A 20,198-nucleotide genomic window follows, 5' to 3' on the forward strand; every position below is an offset into this window, starting at 1 on the left:
TACCTATAAAATGGGAGCAATAATCCTGCCTACTCCATGGCTTTTGAAGGCTGATCAAATGCCTTCCAACCCAGGGAGTGGTCTGTAACCCGCAGAGTGGTCTGCCGGCTGCAGGGAAGGACCCCCCAGAAAGAGCACAGTGCTGTCTGTCCTGGATTGCTCTGGGTGAGAGGCGTTTGGGCCATGCCTGCAGCTCCACTTTCCTTAAAAGAGACCTCCTTTTATTACTGCAAACTAAAATAACTCAGGAAACTTTCAAAGGCAGGATGTAGGGCAGGAGACAGTATGCTCCCTGCCCTGGTTCCATTGGCCAGACCGCGGAGAAATGCTCCCTTCTGCACATTCTCACACCAGCCTCTCTCTTCTCATCAAAGCATGCCCACCTTGGCTGTGGCTTACACTTTCACCGAGACCTCCATCTATGGCCACTCCTATCCCCTTGTCCATGACTCGGGTGACCCCTGAATGCCACGTGTAGTGGTGGAGGGTTTGTCCAGGCCTGGGTGTGGAAAGGCAGGTTTCTCCCACATCTCTCAGGAAGTCAGGAAACGGGACTTCGGAATATGTAGGTGGCTCCCCCAAGATCGAAGTCCATCCTCAATCTTTCTGCCTGCTCCTTACATGGAGGGACAGAAAAGCCTTTCACTAGCCACACCAAGTGGGCTCTCTGCCCCTGTCACTTCGCCCAGGAAAAGAAGCAATTCTCCAAACCTTCAAAGCACAAACTGTTCTCTGCTGCACACACGGTCTGCACGTGCTTGAGGACATACCATTTGTGGTTGAAGACAAGATACTAGGGCCTTGCCCAAGGGGTTTCAGTGCTGCTTCTCAGCTCGCCAGCTGGGCGAGCTCAGACAAAGCTTCTGCCCTCTGTTCGTGAGCTCTCACCATGGGGTGCCATCATGACTCAATGCGCTTCCCATGCATCCAGTTCTAGAACCAGAGACAAGCACACAGTAAGCACTATGCTGTTAGTTGTGTTTTGTTTGTTTGCTTGTTTTCGAGACAGAGTTTCTCCAGGTAGCCCAGGCTGCCCTGGAACTTGCTCTGTAGACCAGGCTGGCCTTGAACTCTGAGATCTGCCTGCCTCTGCCTCCTGAGTGCTGGGACTAAAGGTGTGCGCCACCATGCCTGGCTGGCTGTTCTTGGTTTAGCATAAGAATATATAATTACTCACTAGTCAGGTGATAAGCCTCCCTCTATCTTACGCTTGCCCGCGGTGAATATGATGATCCAAAGATGCATGTCATGTCTTGACAGTGCTGATAACTGCACACTGGGAAGCAGGAAAGCCTGGGTCTGAGCACAAGCTCATCTCCTCCGTCCTCTCCATCACCTAACCTTTGCCTAGCCGTAAAGCCCTGCTCCCAAGCTCGCTTGGCCCCATACTTCCATCGCCTTTTCTGTTGCTCACGGAGTCAGGCAAGTCAACCTTGGGGTTGTCCTCTCCCGGCTCAGAGCAGATGAAAAGCATGTCCTCGGAAGGGAAGTGTGGAAAGTGGAGAGGAAGCTGCCATCCAGACACGTGGCCCGGCCCACAGGGCCACCGAGTCCACATGCTGCACAGGACCGTGAGCAAAGGGTCTGGGCAGGCACCCGGAGACTCTGAGCTGTCACTGGCATCTGGAGGAGATGCCAATGTTGGCAACCAGGGCAGGTTCTAGAAAAGATAGCATCTGGCAGGGGGGGGGGGGGGGCGGCGCGCCGGCAGCCACCACGTGGGTAGATGTGGGCCACCAACCCTGTTTGATACCTCTGTCTCTCATGTTCCTAAAGCATGCACCTGCCTCATGGAGCGCATTCTGGAAGTCAACAGGACACAGAAGGAAGTGGCAGCCACAGGTACACATTTGCGAATGAGTGAGCGGCTCACCAGGGACTTTGTGAGGCTTCAAAAGACTGAGCCCTGACTAGGAATTAGAAGGCAGAGCCTTACAATCGAACAAGGACATATTGGAAAGTAGTGATGCTGGGGTGTAACCTTAGCCTAGCATGCACGAAGCCTCAAGTTAGATTGCCAACGCTTCAAAAGGTGGAACTAGTTGAACTCACTATTTTCTAGTTATTTTGTATTTTGCTCCTGTCTGTGATTTCAATGTTATTTCTGTCTCTGGTGTCTGGTGTAGAAATGCAAAACAGCAGTGAGACACGGATCTCCCCACTTGGCATATAGTGACATCATGGCAGGACTTTGAAAGTGGCCTCTGTGGGAGAATTGACACCACAAAAATCGGAAGACAGTGTAGAAAACAGGGCTTCTCTGCATCCAGAAAGCCAGTTAGTAAATATTCACTGTGAACTATTTCTCATAGTGAGTATACACAACACACACACAGATACAGACACACAAACACACACACACACACACACACACACACACACACACACACACACACACAGACACACGCACCCCAGGGGAATGTGTGAGAAGCCCTTGTTTTAAACCTGATCTTTGTGAGGACTGGAGGAAACATTAACTGGGGTTCCTTCCTCTCCACAGCACCCTCACCTCTCGCAGGGCAGTCCCACCTGCTCACGGTACTTGGTACTCACAAAGCAGAGGCACCCATGGAAAAGGGCTCAGAAGCTTTGTGTAACCTCCTTAGCTGGTGGCTGTTCATCAGTTCATTAAAAATGCCCTCTTGGCTGAATGGATGGGGCCCAGCTTAGCTTGGTCCCAGCTCCAACAAAGGCAACAGGTGAAACCTCAGTCTGAGTCTGCACTGCCTAGCGGATTGATGACTTTTCCCAGTCCCGACTTCTGAGGAGGAAGAAGCTGGCTCACTGGGATAAGATGGAGTGATAGAGGTTGCTATTTACAAAGCCATCTTACTTAACAGAGAATTCTTAGTTGCTAATTAGTTCTTGGAGTTCCCTTAAAGAGAAGCCTGAGCAAACAGCTTGCAGTTGTGAAAATCCCCGAATACTAGAAGCACACACCATCCCACCTGCTGGGCGGAGCTGCTCTAGGGTGGGGGTGGGGTCCATGGGGAAGGAGAGGCCACCTGCCTCAGGTGTTCAGCTAACATACCTGAAATCCAGTATTTCAAACAGGTGCCATCTCCTGCCACCCCACCTGTGGGAGCCCGTTCTCGGTTCTTGTGGCTTTACCCAGCAGGTCCGCATAGAGGATGATCAGGATCACGGGCCTGAGTGCAGGTGTCTGAGATGGTCTGCACTTGTCTGTGCTGGGGGAGGAGGTCATTTGCTCCACCCCTTAGCATCTCTATAAAAACCCTGGGGCAGAGACAGTCGGCCTGTTGGAATAGGTTCCAGGCCCTCTCGAGGCTATCCTTTATTTTCTATCTGTTTATCTCCGTGATATTCTCCGCAATAAATCCTTCTATCTAATATTTCCTGCTGCTCATACTCAAGAAAACTCTGGGGAACTGGGGGGGGGGTAAACGCCCCACACCTACCCCAGCCCCTGGGGGTTCTGCATCACTAAATCAGCACTAATTATAAACTGGTCCACAGGTCAGCTTAGCTGTTCTCCTTCCCTAGCTCCTGGTCCCACTCTTTCGACCCAGGATCCAGCAGGGATGGGGAGGGAGCAGACAGTATTAGCAGAGGGGACTGGGGGTCACAGCTGGTTGGCCTGCAGCCTAGCACCACAGAGTGAATGGAGGCCTCTCCTTGCCCCAGCATGTGGAGTCTGCCACAGAGCAGGAGGGACCTTGACACTGAGATGTGGGGTGTGTGTGTGTGTGTGTGTGTGTGTGTGTGTGTGTGTCTGTGATGGGGACAAATTCTGTGGTTCCTGGAAAGCCATAGGCAAAGACCTCGTAAAGTTCACCTTTCTGGAAAATCATCGGCTGCTGTGTCCAACATGCTATGGCTGCTGGACAAACACAGAACTTTGTTTTGGTGTGTTTCATTCCCAGCAGTTTAGTTCTGTCTACTATGTTTACTTCTTCAGAAAATAATTCCAGCAAAGCAATGCACATTTCACACGCAAGAGAAATGGACATTAGTTTTCAGGTGACTAGGGCAGTCAAATCTCTATTTTCTTCCTCTGGTTTGTTTTTTTATCTAGTTGATGATATCTAATCAAAATCTGTTTACTTCTGGGGGCTGGAGAGATGCCTCAGTGGTTAAGAGCACATGTTGCTTTTGCAGGGGACCCAAGTTCCGTTTCCAGCACCTGCATCAGTGGCTCATAGCTGCCTCTGCCTCTAGCTCCAGGGGATCTAACACCCTCTTCTAAACTTCTAGGGTACCTGTGCTCATGTGTGCGTGTACACATGAGCGTGCATGCACGCGCGCGCGCACGCACACACACACACACACTTCAAAACAAAACTTGTACCTCATTTAGAATTCATTTACTGAGAGGCATTTTTAAATAATATGGTTTTAGGTATCCATCTTAGACTACAGGTAGTATAGTCTTTGACCAAGAACTAGCCCATCACCAGACACAAGGGAGACCTTCACTCTTACAGGCCTTGTAAGAACAGTTGTGAAGGTTGGACGCTGTAAAATTCCAAGTGACGCTTGTCATAATGTAGTCCAGAGCTTTCTGGGGTATTCCTCAGTCTGGGTATAACAACCAACAATTGCATGTGGCTTTTATGCACACTTGCAGTGTGGCAGCTGTGACTGGTGAAGTGAGGTTTTTTGTTTTTGTTTTTGTTTTTTTTTAATTTTAGTTAGTATGCATTTAAGCTGTGGTCACCAATACTGTAGCAGCTTTGGTCTCGTTCATGGCTCCATTCATCACCCAGCAGCACCAAAGGAGCTTCCACCGTGATCATTGTGATGCAGTGTGTGTATCTCTCTGGGTACAGACAGGGATACAGTCCCCCGGCTCCTGGAAATTCACAATCTAGACACCCACTATGCTAAATGTTGGCGGGGAGGGAGCTGTGTTCCCTTTTGCTGCAGCGAAGAGGGTGGGGCTGGCAGGGCAAGAGACTTTCACTAAGAGATGCTTGGGCTGTGTCTTAAAATAGGACGAAGTCATAAAGAGAAAGTGGGCAAGAGATTCCCGGAGCTTGCCTGATTTTTAACCACTTGGGTTTTGACGCAATAGCTATCTTTGTGGCTGGCAATGCAAAATGGTGTGAAGTCCACCAGCATGGCTGAATACCAGACGGCTTGAACAGGAGAAACTCTCTCCATCCTTTGAGCCAGAATCCTACTCTAGAACTCAGGCTGACCTCAAACCTGCCATCCTCCTGTTTTCCGAGCCCTCGGGCGAGGTCTACAAGAGAGCCACGTGCCTGGCGAAGGAACCGCTCCTTCAAGAAGGGTTAACACCAGGATTCCCAGCCAGGGAGAGCCCTTCCTCAGCCTCTGTCCAGGGTCAGATGTGTGAGGCAACCTGCCAAGATATCCCTGCTCCAAAGCCTCCAGAAAGCCAGGCTCTGTGTAAGCTTGCAGCCGGGTTTCTCTTGCTGGGGTGGGTCGGCGGAGGCTGCTGTTGGTAGAGGTGTGCATGTCTTTCTCTGTGCAGAGAAAGTCCCTCACAGTCCATGCCGTCATGCATGACAGCTATGAGGGCAGCTCTTCACAGGGCAGCTATAGCCTGTCAGTGGTGCGGGGCAGTTCCACACAGTGGAACAGGAGCACAGGCCAGAGTCAGGGCAGGGGAGGCTGCTGTGAGTCTCCCCCTCATGTTCACTGCCTTCTCTGCTCTTCCCCCCTCTTCTTCTCTTCACCCCTGTTCCCTGACTCTCCCCCCTCTCCTCTACTCCTCCCTTCCTTCCCCTCTCCCCACCCTGCTTCACTGCCAGGCTCCACCAGGAATGATATTTCACCTACTCCACGTGCCTGAAGAGGACTCTGCCTCTGGAAGTCTGAGGCATATGCTTGGGAAATGACTCATGAGCTCAGCAACATGGTGGCCCTTAGCCGTGGTAGGCCGGAGGAGGCATATCCCCAAGCAAATCTTTTTTCTTTTTTCTTTTTTTTTAATGTCCAAGTGGGAAATAGGAAAGTAGGCAGAAAGGTGCCCCTGAACTCTGACCTCTGACCTCCCTAGGCTGAGAGCAGAGAAGTCAGAGCTCTCCGCAGTGTCTCAGCGAGGGAGGTGCTGAGGGCCTGTGGGAAGCCAGGCTCGGCTTGCGTTCTGCCGCCCTGTGTGACAGGGTGATGGGGGACCCGTCTGCGGTTGCCTGGCTACCTGGGAGAAGTCTCAGAGCCCAGTCCTGTTTCCTCACCCTTCTTTCCCGCGTTCCATAGACAAAGTGGGCTGTGGCTTTTCCTCCTGGCTCAAGGTAGGAGGCTTTGGGGAGAGACAGGAGCAGAAGCTGGGGATTCCGGGTTCTTGAGGGCAGGGCGGGAGGGGCATCATTGTCTTTCTTCAGGGCTCCCAAAATCAACAGTTCAGCATCACCCTGGTATCAGTTCTGAGAAGGAGATTCCATCCCGGTGACACCAAGGAGCCGGTCAACCCAACCAGAGGGACAGGGAAGTCAAGGTCTGGAAAACTCTGAAGGAGAGAACTCAGAAACCTTGTGGATGCTGCTCCTGGCCCCTGGTAAGTCCCAGACCCCTGATGGACTCTTAGAAGACTTGGAAGAAAACACTTAAAACCCTCTGGAGCCTCAGGTCTGGATGCAGGGCAGGGCTCCCTGAACCCCTTTACTACTGTGTCCAGTGGTGACTGGTCCATGAAGTAAAGGATTCTTCCATCCAAGAGGCCCAGTTCTAGGGCTGCATCTCACTGTGCAGGCCTACAGTGGCAGGGGGCAGCTTTCTTTAGGTGCTAATGCACAGTGGCTATGGCGTCTACTCTCGAGGCATCTGCTGGACTCCAAACGTCATCCTCACCATACCAGACCTGGAAAACAAGTCACTTACTTATTTTCTTTTTATTGTTTTTGTAAAGATTTCTTTACTTAGTTTCCTAGGTATGGGTGTTTTGCCTACATGCCAGTCTGTGTGCCAGGTGAGTGCAGCTCCCAAGGAGGCCAGAACAGTGTCTCTCTTCTCTACAAGCAACTTCACAGACCAAGAGAAAAAAAAGCAACCCGTGATAAACTCTCTTCTCTACAAGCAACCCTCTTCCACAGACTACAGTTGACTGTGATCAGTGATCATATTTTCCGAAAGCAGCAAAGCAGGTTGACAGACCATCCACTTCCACCATCCCACACCCCTCCCCACCCCACCCCTCGCGTTTTTTTTCCATCTCTATGATGTTTTTTTCCTCGTCAGACTCTGTATTTTTTTTTTTTTTTTTTTTTTTTTTTTTTTTTTTTTTTTTTTTTTTTTTTTTTTTTTTTTTTTTTTTTTTTTTTTTTTTTTTTTTTTTTTTTTTTTTTTTTTTTTTTTTTTTTTCTGTTTCATAGTGCTCTTGCTAGCTGCTTGTTTTGTGTTTCCTCTGAACCAAGACACTATTTGGCTTGCTTTGTCTACACCTTCAGCCAGCCGCCACTCTGCCAGCTCTGCGTGCATGTCACTCTGCTCTTGTTATTCTGCATGATGCCAGCAAATTTGTCCCAGTCAGCCATGGCAGAACAGGATGTGAGGCAGTGGGTATGAGGTCCACCATGGCCTTGGAGACCTTCACACACACACACACACACACACACACACACACACACACACACACACACACCAGCTTCCTTAGTACGGTATATAAATTTAGGGGGCAGCCCATAACCATGCTCAGACCAGCAGCCTGCTGCAGGACTTCCGGTGCTCATGAGAGCTAGTGTGTGGCCGTGGTCGATCGCTATGAAAGGGCACAGAGAGGCGACAGGCACTGCAGCTTCCAGAGAGTCCCAAGAGCAACCCCCAGCCATCCTGTCTACAATGGAGGTCTGGACAGCTCCGATTGGTCCCGAGACACTACCTGAGGCCTCAGCAGCTGTGATGGCAGAGTTTTTATGGGACTCGGTTACTTTGGTTTTGTTGGCGGGGCAGGGAGTGTGGTAGTGGTGGTGCTGACCTCCTGGAGGCCTGCTGGATTCCCACTTACCATGCTTCAACATTGCTAGCACAGACAGACCACCGGGTACGGCCCATGGCCTATACGGCAGAGCATTCTGATGGCCTGGAGGGTACTACTCAGGAACCAAGAACAGACAAAGCAAGCGCCTTTGAGTCAGTCCTCTGCCTCAGTCTCCCCTGTGGCCCCCTACATCCCCTCAGGTCTCTTTCCTCATTAGTGAGGGGGTGAAACAATTCACACCTTGCTGGCTTCTTCTGAGGATTAAGTGACAAAAGGCTTGTTTGTGAAAGGCTTCAACAAAGATTGGGTCCCTCCTGGTCCCCTTATAACTCTGATCTAGTCTCCTAATCTGGACCAGGCCATCGCTTCCTCTTGTTCCTAACCTTGTCCCAATTTGCTCTATTCTTCCGCCAGCGAGAGAGACCACTCTGCCTGCTGTAACTGCCTTTAAATCTGAGGAGATCAGTGTCGTGTTTCAGAAGCTGCCGCTGCGCCCCCCCCCCACATGTCCAATCACTGTCTTCGCATTTACACACCCCTGTAACTTGTGCCCATGTTTCTGCAGTCCAGATTCCCTTTTAAATAGTTACTTGTATTATTTTTAATTTTGATTAATGTGTGTGTGTGAGAGAGTGTATGTGTGTATGTGAGTGTGTGTATGAATGTGTGTGAGTTGTGTGTGAGTGTATGTATGTGTGTGTGTGTGTGTGTGTGTGCAACTGCTCACAAGTACCAGAAGTGTCAGATGCCTTGGGATTAGAGTTATAGGTGGTTGTAAGACTCCCGACAGAGTCTGAACTCGAGTCCTCTGCAAGAGCAGTCAGTGCTCTTAACTTCTGAGCCATCTCTCCAGCCAGATTCTTTTTTTTAAGATTTATTTATTTATTTTGTATACAGAAGAAGGCACCAGATCTCATTACAGATGGTTGTGAACTACAATGTGGGTGCTGGGAATTGAACTCAGGACCTCTGAAAGAACAGTCGGTGCTCTTAACCTCTGAGCCATCTCTCCAACCCCTCTAGCCAGATTCTTAAAGGTGGCACCGATGGTGATGGTAGGGACATTCAGAGTCTCAGGGATCCTGCCAAATTGCTCTCCCCAAGGCCATACCAAGTTAATTCTCCATCGATAATGGACAAATCTGCTTGTGTCCCTGCTTCTCCTTGGAAGTCTGTGGAAGAGGGTTGCTTGTAGAGAAGAGAGACACTGTTCTGGCCTCCTTGGGAGCTGTACTCAACTGGCACACAGACTTGCATGTAGTAGGCAAAACACCCATACCTAGGAAACTAAATAAAGAAATCTTTACAAAAACAATAAAAAGAAAAATAAGTAAATGACTTGTTTTCCAGGTCTGGTATGGTGAGGATGACGTTTGGAGTCCAGCAGATGCCTCGAGAGTAGACGCCATAGCCACTGTGCATCAGCACCTAAAGAAAGCTGCCCCTGCCACTGTAGGCCTGCACAGTAAGATGCAGCCCTAGAACTGGGCCTCTTGGATGGAAGAATCCTTTACTTCATGGACCAGTCACCACTGGACACAGTAGTAAAGGGGGTTCAGGGAGCCCTGCCCTGCATCCAGACCTGAGGCACCAGAGGGTTTTAAGTGTTTTCCTCCAAGTCTTCTAAGAGTCCATCAGGGGTCTGGGACTTACCAGGGGCCAGGAGCAGCATCCACATGGTTTCTGAGATCTCTCCTTCAGAGTTTTCCAGACCTTGACTTCCTGTCCCTCTGGTTGGGTTGCCCGGCTCCTTGGTGTCACCGGGATGCAATCTCCTTCTCAGAACTGATACCAGGGTGATGCTGAACTGTTGATTTGGGGAGCCCTTGAAGAAAATATTTGTCCCAGGTTCTGACACCTGGGGGCAGTCTTCCTTCCAGCCTTTCAAGTCCCTTATCCCTGGGGTAGTCTCTGTCTATCTGCAACTGTGGGTTTTGGAAGCCCCTAGCTGAAGAGAGGGTATTTTGTCAGTGGCTGAGGCAGGAAGGATCTCTATCCTGTCTTTTCCTGAGCACACTGGTTGGGGGTGGGGCAGGGCTGAGGCAGGCAGAGGGGGGTCAGGTCCCAGTGAAGGTGGTACCTGGGTGTGAGCACAGAAGGAATCTCAGAGGGGGTACTGTCTAGGGGGCTGAAGCTTTGGGTGGGGAGCTGAACTAGCCGCTTCCAATGGCTTTTTTCAAGACGAAGATTCTGATTGGGCCTTCTTACTGTTTTGAGGCGGCGCACATTAGCTGAGGCCTAATAGGCTCTCCCCGTCAAGGAGGAGGGATCACTCACCGCAAAGATGTGGCCCACTTTGCATGCTCGCACACCTGCTCAGTCACTAGGCAAGAGCTAACATTTGGATGTGTGGTCTCCAGGTTCAAGGCTTTTCCCACTCTAACTCAAATCTGGGACAGTAATCCGAGTCTCCCGTGCACATAACACATCTTCCAGTTTTAAAACAAGAGCTGCCTGCCATCTTCTCAAGGTTTTCCCCTTGTCAGTTTCGGATGGACAACTCTTCCATCCATGCAACACTTGGAGGGTAGACCATGAGCATTGCTAGGCCCTCCAAAGCTGTGGACAAATTCCTGACCCTAAGAAGTCATAGATAAAGGGGTCATAAACAGGACAGACCTGCCACAGTTCTGGCTCCAGGTCCTGCGACACTGAGTGCCACTCTGCGGAAGGAACGCCCAAGATCAAGTGAGGAAACAGGGATCCCAGACTCTGGCTCTGGGAGTTATTCCTTAGAGCGCTGGGCGGGTGGTGGCACCTGAGCATCTTCCCGTGCTCCTGAGTCCTGGTCCCAGGTCCTCGCGCGCAGGGAGGGGTTCGGGGGCGCGCACGCAGGCCGTCGGGGACGCGCCGGCCGCCCGGGGGCGCGCACGGGCTAGTCTCTGCCCTAATGCGGCGGCTGGCAGCGAGAGGCGCTGCAGGGGACGCGGGGGAAGTGGCGGCGCCGGCAGCGGACATCTGGGACTGCGCCCAGGGCTGGAGCTGGAGCTCCTGGAGGTAAGGCGAGCGCGGACACCCGGTAGGGTAGCAGTACAGGGTCGTAGAAGCCCATGGAGCGGCACCTCCTCGATTCCGCCCTTCTCTGTCCATCTGCATCCCCCGACCTGCCCCATCCCCCTCCATCCACATCCCTGTGCCGTTTTCCCTGCGCACAGCCACCTGCCCGGAATCCACCGGATTCTGGCGGTCTCTCCCTCCCCGCTCTCTTCCCTCTCCACCCCAACACCCTTTCAGACTCCATCCCTCTTCCTCGCTCTTCCCCGCTCCTCTCTGTCTCAGCCTCATCTTTTGCGTCCTGCCAGCCCACCCCCATGCTTCTTCCTTCCACACCTCACTCTTCAGTTCCCCATTCCGTCTCTATTTTCCTGCCCCGCCCGCGCCCCCTCTGCTTGCCCTCCGGCATCCTTTTCTATCTCTTGACCCAGTGGCCTTGCGCTGTGCTGGTCTCCTTAGCTCCCTTCCAGTTCCCCTCTGTCCCAGCCCCTTCTCAGCGGCTTCCTTGTCTCCTCATCCAGCATACTCCCTCTGGAGCAGCTCCCCTTCTCTCCTTGGCTTCTAGCTGGCCTACTCCCCATCACCTTCTCCACCTGCCCTTCCTGGTGGTGTAGACCCTGCGCTGACGAGGCTTGTGCTCAGCCTACCCACTCATGCAGCGTCCTACTCTGCCACAGAGGCCTAGGGCTCTGCGGGCCAGGTGTTCGCTGCTGTGGGTGCAATTCCTTAAAGCCCTTTGCTGCGTGTTGGAGCCTGTTCACAGCTCGCCGAGAGAGAGACTTGGGTGAACAGGCCACTGTGTGGTCCTCTCCCCTCCTGGAACTGTTCTAGTTTGTTTCCTAGACGAGCTCAGGGAGGGCGTGAGGCTGGGGGAAGAGGCAGGTCGGAGGGAATGGTCCCAGGCTCCTGAGAATTGTCCCGGGTTCCGGGCTGGAGCGTCTGAAATTGGGGGTCCTGGCAAGGATTCTCCCTCAGCTTCCAAGTCAGCACTCTGGCATCGGGAATGGTCATGAGTGTGGCCCCTGGCGGGGCGGGAGTGGGCAGAGTGCTGAATCACTGAGATTCTGGTCTCTGCAGCAGCCCCTCTCATTCCCTGAGCCGGGGTCTGCTTTTGAGTCCTCCCTTGGCTTCTGGCAGGGCGTGTGTGTGTGTGTGTGTGTGTGTGTGTGTGTGTGTGTGTGTGTGTGTGTGTTTGGACAAAGATGCCTCCTCTAAGTCTAGAAGAGGGGATGATAATATTCCTCGTCTTGCCTTTCTCTTTTCCTGATAGGAGGCTCTGGTGAGTCTCCTCTAACCTTGGAACTGAGGTGAGCTCTGCTGGGCCCAGATCCCATCTCCAGCATGGCAAGGGCAGGCCACAGCCCACAGACCTGGGTGGGCAGGAGATGTGGTTTGAATAGGGCTAGAGATGGGTAGGTTCAGATCTCATAGAACTTAAGCCTAAGTGGAAGCCGCCCCGGGCAGGGGTGGAGTGGGGGGAGGGGTGGAGCAAGGAAGACCCCTGTAATCGGGGCCCTGCCAGATGTGGCTGTGGGGGTAGGCAGAGGAAGGGGGGGGGAGCTCTGTCCTCCCTTTGGCTGAAGATGCTTGATCAGGTGGAATTGCATGCAGGAGAGACATAGGAGAGAGAGGCCGGAGCTGCTTCCCATCCGGTACATTTCACCTTTTGTCCCGGAAAAGCGGGTTCTTCAGAGAGAGAAAATTTTCTACCTTTAGTCTTTGGATTAGGCTGAAGGTGTGTGTGTGTGTGTGTGTGTGTGTGTGTGTGTGTGTGTGTGAGAGAGAGAGAGAGAGAGAGAGAGAGAGAGAGAGAGAGAGAGAATATGATGTTACCGAGAAAAAAGACACAACCCCAGAAATTGTGTTTACCTCTGTAAAATAGGGGCCCGGCCTCCCCATTCCCTGTCTCAGAGCCTCCTCTGAAATCCAGAGGCTTAATGGAGGGGGTCAGGCACAAACTGCAGCTCGGCCCTGGTTGGAATACTGGGGTGCTGGAGACTGTGGACTGATATGTGGGATGTGGTATTCCGTACGGCCCTCAGACCGTGTTCAGCAGGGGACGTGCTGCTGGGAAACGGACTACCCCGGCTTTGTCCCCCTTCTCTGTCCCCTCCCCGTCACCAGTGGGGGCAGGGCTGGAAGCTTCCCCTGGCATCGGGGCCTCCAGGCTGCCAGCTTTTCCTGGTATCGGGGAAGCATCACCTGCAGCTGTTGTCGGGAGCTGATTGGATCAAGGCTCTGACGTTGGAGTGCTTGATTGGGGCTCAGGTCAGATGGGGGTTTCTGATAACAGCCTACATATCTCCCAGTTTTGTGCCACGACTCTCAGCCCCTGCCCCCTCGTTTGGCATCACAGGAGCTACCGAGAGTTAAATCCAGGCACACTAACGGCAGAGCCAGCTCCCCGGAGAGCTGGGGCAGGACCTGCCAAGGGTGCTTCGGTGGCTGGCTCAGGTGGAACCGCCTGCTGGGGTGGCTCCCTGTGGACTGAAACAGGCTCGGTTTTACATGGCTGGTCCTTTCAGCAGCACGCTGAGGAGGTGGTTGAGATCTGGAGGTTCCGTTCTGGCTTTGAGGTGGGGGCAGCTCACAGGAGGGTCCTGGGTTTTTTTTTTTTGTTTTTTTTTTTTTTTTTTTTTTTTTTTTTTTTGCAGTGACTCGGGGACAGGATGCCTCTGATCATCTGTCACAACTCGCTCCCACTTCTGGCGACATAATTCTCTCCCTGGCTGGTTTGGAGGCCAGAGATCTCTGAAAGTGCCCAACGGTTGGGGGTGTGTGAGCCTCTCTCTCTGTCTTTAAAAGAAGAAATATTTGGGAAGTCATAAAGGAAGGGGCAGAATAGTCGTGTTCTTACTGTGTTTGGCTGGAGGGAGGCCATGGGGGGATGAAGGAGAGAAACCTAAGTCAGACAGGTTGCATATTTACCCTGTGATTTGCTGCCACTGAGATCAGAGAGGAAAAGCAAGGGCAGAGTCAGGTGTTTCAGAGCCCTGGTGTAACGGACGAGGTGGACAGGTCATCAGACAAATCACATAGATAAGCCTGAGTGAGTGTGCGCAGACAAGGATGCTGAACGGCAGGATCCCCAATCCCGGGTACCAGACCTTCTTGCCCACAGCCATCTGGAATAGTAGCTCAGAGCTGATCTTGACATTGACTGCCTGGGAAAGGGTGGGGACGGAGGCGAGGCTCGAGGTGCTAGCAGATCCCTAGCTTAAGCAGCAAGAGGGTGGTGGTTCTGTGTGGAGCTGAACCCTGGTACAGGTGCTGCTGCAGTTTGGTGGAGAAACACCCATAAGGACTTCTGGGACAAGATGGAGGTTACTTAGCTTTCCCAAGTCCCATCTCCCATGAACATGTATTCTACAGCCGTAGTATGGCCTGTAAGTGCCTGGAATGTCAGAGCCATTCAGAGGAGAACTCCTCAGGGAGTTCCCAGTTTGATGAAGGCACAGTATGGGTACTGCACACAGTCATTCTCAGAAACACGTGCAGGGAAACACAGTGAGTTGATGCGTGAGGTGGGGGTGGGGTCTTAGGGTCATAAGGAGGCCAGAATCAGGCAGCAGGCATTATGTATGTCTTTATGGGAGGAAAGGTTGATGAACAGGGGAAACCCTTCCAAGTTACACACTTGAGCAGGTTCTCACCAACCTCCATAGATGCGCTGGTAAAAGATCTGGAGAGCCCACTCACATGCGGGTAGCCTCTCTTGCTCCCACACATCATTTCAGTAGCGTGCCCTGAACCTTTGAGCCTGTGTCAGGGTCTGTGCAAGGTGTTGGATGGTAAGTTGGAAAGAAGTGAATTGAAACCAAAACTTCACATAAGAAATGCTGTAACAGAGGCTGAAGAGTCCCTGGTATTGTAGGAGCTTGACTGGGGGGTCACAGTAGACGGAATCTGCAGTGGTGGTGAACCTCTGGCTAGACCCCTGTCTGCGGCACAGTTTGATGGCAAAGCCTTTGAGCAGTGACTCAGTGACCAGCGACGGCCCAGACCTTGCCGCAGGGTAGAGGTTGAGTGCTTAGGACTTGGTTTCTGGGACATTAGGCGAGCCTGGAAGCCAATGGCTGCCCTAAGAGCTTAAGTAGGCACTTCCACAGTGTTGCTGACCCAGGGCATCTGTCAGATCGCCCAGCCAGCTTGAGAACCCTGGAGCCAGGCTCCTTTCATTAGGTCTTGAGACAAGCCAGGAAACATGAGCAGCAGAGTAGCTGAGTCTTCCTTGTTGAGTGCTTACGAGGCGAGGCACCCCGCTGTGTACCCTCTCTCTTGCTCCTCCTGAGGCTTTGCAAAAACAGGTGTTTTTCCGGATTCGGTTTTACAGCTAACCGCAGACTCCCCAGAGGTTATTGCTGGCTGAAGATTATAGAATGGGTGAGTTTGCAGAATTAGAATTTAGGTCTCCATGTTTGACACTAAAGCCTACGTCTCTTTGATGTGTGAGACTGAGCTTTCCAAGCCCTGGTAGAACAGTAAAGAAGTGGAGGGGGTACCAGAGTGGCTCAGAACGCATCTTGAGTACCTCCTGTTTCCTGAAAGACATAGAGATGGGGGGGGGCACACCGAGAACACCTGTGATTAAGCCTTCTCTGCTGCTCAGGACCTAGACTGTCACATTTCTCAGGGAGGTGTGATCTGTCAGTCGGTTCAGGATAAAAGGACATCAGGGGACTTAGGGAGGTGACGCCGTACAGTAGGACCTGCCCAGCCATTGAGGTCACGCAGGACACCCATCGGATGGACACTTGGCAGCTTTGGGCTCTCTCTGAAAGGAGTGGCCTGCCTCACCTGGCCTGCTCCCCAATGGCTTCCTGACACACAGACCTTCGTGGGGGTGGGGCGTAGGGAGGGCATCCTCCTAAAAGGCACGTGTTGGTCCCATCCCTGATAAAAACTAGCTGTGTTTCTTTCTTTGTAAAACTGGAAGATTTCTGTGAGTTCTCTGGGGTTTGTGGCGTTGATTAATTTCTTGCTGGCTTTACTCTCTCAAAAGAAAAGATCTGGAGGTCTCCGGGGCACTGTGGGGTCATCCACTCTGCTCCTGCACCCCCTCCTTAGAGAAGCAGCTGCCACATCGGCTGTCTCTCTTCCTTCACCTGCTCCTCTCCTTCCCTCCCTCTGGTCCAGCCCCCCACTCACCCCTGCCATGGGCCTCCCTGGCAGCCCCCCTCACCCTCTCATCATTATGATGCTAATTGTGTTGTTAATTTTTCTGAGATCCAGAAAGAAAGCCCCAATCTGTTCTAATGAATTTAATTAGAGAGGGGCTTGGAAGGTTTCAGAACCTCTTACAGGATCACCATAAACAAAGTTAACGAGATAAAAGGCCCCAGATCAGCTCTGGGGGTGGAAGGGAGGATTTCTCTGCTGGTCTTAGGATAAGTCCTGGGCACCTGGAGTTGGAGGAAGGCTCTTGCCCTCCATGTGGTCTCCCTTTTGGCATGGTTTAACCTACCCCACCCAGCACCGCATCCTTAGTTTCCTGCCTAGTTCTGCCCTTAAATGAGACGTGAACATTCTCAGCAGCAATGCCTGACTATTCTGAGACACTTGCTGGCTGGTCAGGGATAACCGTCTCCCTACAGCAACATGGAGGTGCTAAGACCCTGCCTGTGTGCTGTAGGTTCAGATCTAAGGGACATCTGCTGATTTCAGACTGTATGATCTATGGACTGTGGTATTAGTCTTTATTATCCGAGAGGAAGTACCTGCTGTGGGTCTTAGGACAGGAGTGCCTGAAAATTCGCTGCTCACAGCTGTTAGGAGAGAAGGTACAGGGACCCCAAATATAAGCATCTTTCTTCCTCTTCCCCAGTCCTGCTGGGGTCTCCCCACCTTGCTTCTCTGAGCACTTAGCATAGCTGTCTTGGGGCAAGCCTCCTGGCATGGGCAAGCCATGGCTTCCTGTTAAACTAACTTTCCTGGATGCAGGTCAGGCCAGCTGGGATGCGCTGACCAGGTGCTCGGTTTGGTCCTCAGATCCTGTGACTCTCTGGGATGAGAGTGAATGGCTGGCAGACCAGTTCTGAGGACTTGCCCCAGTGATGAGCATTTCCAACCACTGATGCTGGCCAGTTGGCTCCAGCAGGACTTAAAATAACAAAAAAAACAAAACAAAACAAAACCCCACAAAACAAAACAAACAAAAAACCAAGTATTTAACGGAAGTTTCCAGTACTGAGTTCAGTGAGGTTTAGAACTCATCTCGTTTTGTTACTAAAAGCTCTCTAAGGTTGTGAATATTTTTGTGTATGTGCATGTGTGTGTGCACACACACGTGTGCATATACTGCTTATGTTGATGAAATTATTCCAACTAGGTTCTGTTTGATCTCCGTTTGCTGTGTGAGCGCCATTAGACATTCCTGTCAGCAATTCCTCTTCTCATAAGTGGGGAACAACTATACCTCACTGTGTGTAGACAGAAAGGGTGAGTACTTTGAGAATAGGATGTGAATAGGATGAGGTATTAGCACTCTCATTTTGACAGGGACCAGACCATTGGGCTGAAATCTGAAGCCAGCTTCTCCCACAAGCCATGTCTTGACTAATGAGGACAGTCGGCTTTATGAGGGCATCACCAACACCTAGGCTTTAGGTTATTATCCAACACCCATTTGGCTTCTGCGCAGTCAGCCATGGAGTCAGGTACTCTACCACAGGCCGCCCATTCACTCAGGTGAGGGAAATGTCTGCATGTGAGACATGGCTTCCGGGCTGTGCGTGGGTACCTTTCCATGTTGGCGGTGACATGTTCTTTAGGAAAATGCCTCTGAGGACATACGCAGTTTTCCAGTACTGGAGTAGGAAAGAACAGAAACCAGATCTCTTTTAGGTCGTCATCACAGGTGGAGTGGAATGGAAACCTTGGAAACCTGAGGTGGGAATTCACTCAGGATGCTCTGGCTAAGTTCAGCTCTGGCCTCTGCCTCGATTTTATATACTGTGCGTGGCATCCGAAGTATTCTTCGTAGCCTCTATTACCTGCATAGCAATTTCATTGGCAGCTAGTTTGAGGAGAATGCTGGTGTCATGAGTATTAGAAGTGTCTTAGTCCAAGGTCATTATTCTTCTGGTCAAGGAACGGAGGCTGGGCACTGTGTGTGGTGTGACTTCTATGTGGCTGTGCAGCTAGTTGCTGGCAAAGCCAGCTCTTCCGCATACGGGCCACCTGGAATCTTAAAAGTTACATGCGAACCTAGTACCTACTCCCCGATGATGTGTAGTTAAGCCCCTAAAGCACCATGTAAACTAGGCTTGCCTTGGGATGCTGGAGAAGGGAGGAAATGGATGCAAGCTGTAGTCCTTGGCGGAGGTTTGGAAGAGTGGCGGGGCTGGCGTGGGTCTCTCGAGAGGCAGAGGTAGGGCAGTGGCCCTTCTAGGCAAAGGGAGCAGGGTCATAGATGGAGGAGGAGGCAGTGCTGTGGCCATCGTGGTGAACTGGCCTGCAGGGCTACGACCACGACCCAAGCAAGAAACTTACCTTTCAGCCTGGGGCCCTGTGGGGAACAGCTTTTGAGGCTCCTGCATTGAAGACAACAAGGATGTGGTGTGATGGCTGGGGAGGAAACATTCCTATCTAGTGGTTCTGAAGACCCGTTCTTCCCAAGAGGTGTTGGGAGCCTTGCCGAAACTTTCCCTTCCGTTCAGAGGGAGCTTGCCGCTGTCCTCAGTGCTGACCTGAGGTTTTTGTTTTCTTCTCCCCCAGGAGGTCAGGCTGAAGCACAGTCAAGGGTTGCTTAGAATCACCCAAAGCATCCAGGAAGTGATTTTTATCTAGAACAAGGCAGAGTTTGGACCTTTGTGTAGCCAGCTGTTCACAGCATCTAATTCTACCACCCTTGTGATGGAAGCAAAAGGGTGTGTCCCTTGAAGGACACTGAGAGTGTGCAGGTGTGTACATGTGTGCTAAGATCACCCAGAAGGAAGCCTGCAAGGCTCATTTCAGAGTCTTCGTGTGTGAGAGCCCCTGAGAAAATGTACCGCCTTGCCTCAGTTTCCACTAGAGCACCTGACATCCCTCCAGCAGACCCAAGCAAAATGGGAGTTCCCTAAGACCATACACACACGTTTGATGTGAACACCATCCAGCCGAATTTTCTGTTTCCGCTTCTGCTAGAAGTGCTCTGTATCCGTACCATTAAAATAGTGGGTGCTGGTTCTGAGTGGTTGCCAAGGCCTTGAAAAGTGGCTCATGCGTGCCGGGCGGTGGTGGTGCACGCCTTTAATCCCAGCACTCGGGAGGCAGAGCCAGGCGGATCTCTGTGAGTTCAAGGCCAGCCTGGGCTACCAAGTGAGTTCCAGGAAAGGCGCAAAGCTACACAGAGAAACCCTGTCTCGAAAAACCAAAAAACAAAACAAAAAAAAAAAAAAAAAAAAATGGCTCATGTGACTGAAGGTTTGAAAAAAAAAAAAACTATTTCTTTTGGGACAGGCTCTTTATGTAGCCCACCCTGATTTTGAAATCACAGTCCTCCTCCCCATGCCTCTGAGATGACAGGTGTGCTCAAGGTTTAGATTTTGGAGGTGGGTAAACTGGCTGAAGGTGCTTGTCTCCACGTCTGGCGACCCGAGTTTAACCCCTGAGATCTGCACGCCCTCTGACTGCTACATGTGTGCCGTGTCTCAGGCGCCACCCCCAAGTGTGTGTTTTAAAAAAACGACAACGTTTGAAATTTGAATCAAGTCGAATGTAAGTGACCACCGTGGGGAGCAGCCATTGTTTTAGACATGACAGCTTTTCTGTATAGTCCGAACCCTTGGGCAAGGCCACCAGTCCTTGCTTTTTGGTCCCGTGTACCTTGATCTCTTTGGCCCAGAGCAAAGCAGACATTTGAATGGCAGTGAACTTGATGCTGCTGGAGAGCGTTTCATGCTGAAACCAGTGGAAGTTTGTGTCTTCACTGTTTCCACCTTTACAACTTATTTTACAGTCGGAGCAAGCTTACCCACTGCTCAGCACGCCTCTGCTCACAAAACCCAGAGGGAGGGCACCTTAACTTCTGGCTAGATATCCAGGGCCTAGTTCAAGATTTTTTTCTGGAGCTTTGGATGGGCAAGTGCAGCTGTGTGTGTGTGTGTGTGTGTGTGTGTGTGTGTGTGTGTGTGTGTGTGTCCCTGGAAGCCTAGTACTGAGGAAAGGAGCAGAGATGAGGTGCTTTTGTGTCGCGTTGCTGGCACTGAGTAGGCAAGGTTCTGGTCTTGCTGTAACCTCCATTCTAACCTCTGGGTATCTTTACTCTCATCCTGTTCACATGCTGTAGTGGGCGTGGCTTCGGGTGGTGGTGAGGCCC

The 20,198-nt window shown here is 51.6% G+C and overlaps 1 protein-coding gene across 16 annotated transcripts in view; it reads left to right on the forward strand.

Annotated features, from left to right (window-relative positions):
- The first annotated feature begins 10,767 nt into the window (after nucleotides 1-10,767).
- The window catches only part of Nfasc (neurofascin), a 171,296-nt gene continuing 161,865 nt past the window's right edge, over nucleotides 10,768-20,198 (forward strand). For 9 of the 16 annotated variants that reach the window (XM_028876549.2, XM_028876552.2, XM_028876553.2 and 6 more), the window contains exon 1: nucleotides 10,769-10,900. In XM_028876549.2, coding sequence (XP_028732382.1) covers nucleotides 10,794-10,900 — 107 coding nt within the window. In that variant the 5' untranslated portion in view covers nucleotides 10,769-10,793. Of the gene's footprint in view, nucleotides 10,901-20,198 lie in introns of all 16 variants that reach the window. The other 7 variants (XM_028876557.2, XM_028876558.2, XM_028876560.2 and 4 more) reach the window with 2 other exon arrangements.

Source organism: Peromyscus leucopus, chromosome 15 (genome assembly GCF_004664715.2).
Source record: "Peromyscus leucopus breed LL Stock chromosome 15, UCI_PerLeu_2.1, whole genome shotgun sequence".
Lineage (NCBI taxonomy): Eukaryota > Metazoa > Chordata > Mammalia > Rodentia > Cricetidae > Peromyscus > Peromyscus leucopus.